The sequence below is a fragment of the Lactuca saligna genome, chromosome 5, assembly GCF_052625555.1.
Source record: "Lactuca saligna cultivar CGN05327 chromosome 5, ASM5262555v1, whole genome shotgun sequence".
Lineage (NCBI taxonomy): Eukaryota > Viridiplantae > Streptophyta > Magnoliopsida > Asterales > Asteraceae > Lactuca > Lactuca saligna.
Window position 1 is genome coordinate 136,470,073 of NC_136421.1, and position 1,894 is coordinate 136,471,966.

Sequence of the window (1,894 nt, forward strand, 5' to 3'; positions counted from 1 at the left end):
TCAGAGGATACCGTAGGTTTTTTGGAGAAACCTACGGTTCGTATGGTTTTTTTTTTTCTTTTTCTTATATATAAAAACCGAAACTGTAAGTCTCTAAGCGAAACACCAGAAGGTTTTCTATACCTCCGGTTTCGGTGGTTAATTTGAGGTAATTTCTAATTTTGGACTAAAAACTGAAAAATAATTTAAAATAATGATTAGTTTTGTAATTTTTTCATTTTTTTAATGTTTATTTAGTTAAATGAACTTAAGCTTAGTCTAATTCTAAATAAAGCTTTATATAGACAGACAGATTTATTATTCTCTTAAGCTACTTTTTTTACTATCCAACTTAATAAAAAATGTCAAACCTCTTATTATCAATATTAATAATGCTTTTTAGATAGTTTAATAATTTATTAAAGAGTATAATATGAAAATAAAATTTAATGATTTTATTTTTCAAAAACAAAAAAACAAAAAAAAACTCATTTTGCCCTTCCACTAACTAGCGTAGTAAATACGTTCCAACTCAGTTTTGTTTCGGTATATTTTACAAGAGATTTGTCCTGTCCTAAATCCAATCGGAGGCGAAGCAACAAAAGATCTGCTGCTATGGCGAGTGCTGCTGCCGGAGGGAAAGTGTCGTTCAAGGTTATTCTGACCTCCGATCCGAAGCTTCCTTTCAAAGTGTATGTAACCTTGCCTTCTTCTTCTTCTTCTCTCATAGCCATAGGGTTTTGATTTTCGTTCAATCCGTTAATTCTTTTGCTATATGTGTCCTCGATCTGCTTCTAGGTTTAGCGTTCCAGAGGGAGCTCCATTCACTGCTGTTCTTAAATATGCAGCGGAAGAATTCAAAGTCCCTCCCCAAACTAGCGCCATCATCACAAATGGTAACCCAATTTTCGTTTAATATATCATGCCCTAATGTTGTCGCAATTGATTCTTTCTAGTTCATCCTGCTGTTGCTTAATGCTTATGCATTCTATGAGTTTTTAAACATGTACTCCTATTCTTGCCATTTCCTACTTAAACACGATCAATACTCTGATCAATAATCAGAGACCACAAATTGTTGAGACTTTAAGAGAATTCCTTATGATTGCTTCTCCACAATTTGCCACACAATAAGGCCAATAATGAATCTGAAGAAGGTGAATTAGCAGTCATCTCAAGAATTAAACAACCTTAAAACCCTAAAAACACTCAAAACTTTGCACATTTTCTATTACCAACAACAAAGTTGCATAAAAATTGGTTAGCATTTATGTTTATGAGTATGCTAAATCCATTTTCTGTATTCATTTTGCAGATGGTGTTGGAATCAATCCTCAACAAAGTGCAGGTATGTTAGCATTTATGTTTATGATTATGATTATGTTATGATGATGGTGTTAAATAATAATGTGATGATGGTTTTGGGTTTGGCAGGCAATGTGTTCTTGAAACATGGCTCAGAACTTCGCCTGATTCCTCGTGATAGGGTTGGAGCTGCTTAGATCTTTATTGACCAATAATTTTGTGTTATGTTTTGTTTGTAAAAAAAAAGGCTTAAAATTTCAGAGGTTGATGGCCATGAATTATGAATATGATGATGATGCTTTGAAGAACAATGAATGAAAATATCAATAAGTACTGCTAATACAAAACTTTATCGTCCTTTTATGATGAGTTTAACCCATGCTTATGAAATCATATTTTAGTTTTTCTAGACGAAACTGGTACATTTCTTTGTGTAGGGTCCAAAAAAAAGTTTCTTAGCAAAAAAAGGTATATATTTGGAGGGTGTTGGGATTGCTTTTAAAACAACTTTTTGATTTTTAGTTTTCTTAAAAAGTTAAAAAAATACAAAAGATGTTTAGGAATTAAAAAATAGAGTAAATTACACGAATGGTCCCTATTGTTTGGGGTA

The 1,894-nt window shown here is 32.2% G+C and overlaps 1 protein-coding gene across 1 annotated transcript; it reads left to right on the forward strand.

Moving 5' to 3' along the window:
- Window positions 1-512: 512 nt before the first annotated feature.
- Window positions 513-1,650, forward strand: CCP2 (ubiquitin-fold modifier). The gene is made up of 4 exons (XM_078993918.1): window positions 513-671; window positions 778-875; window positions 1,295-1,327; window positions 1,414-1,650. The coding sequence occupies exons 1-4, from the start codon at window positions 595-597 to the stop codon at window positions 1,479-1,481; spliced, it is 276 nt and encodes a 91-aa protein (XP_078850044.1). The 5' UTR covers window positions 513-594; the 3' UTR covers window positions 1,482-1,650.
- The last annotated feature ends 244 nt before the right edge of the window (window positions 1,651-1,894 follow it).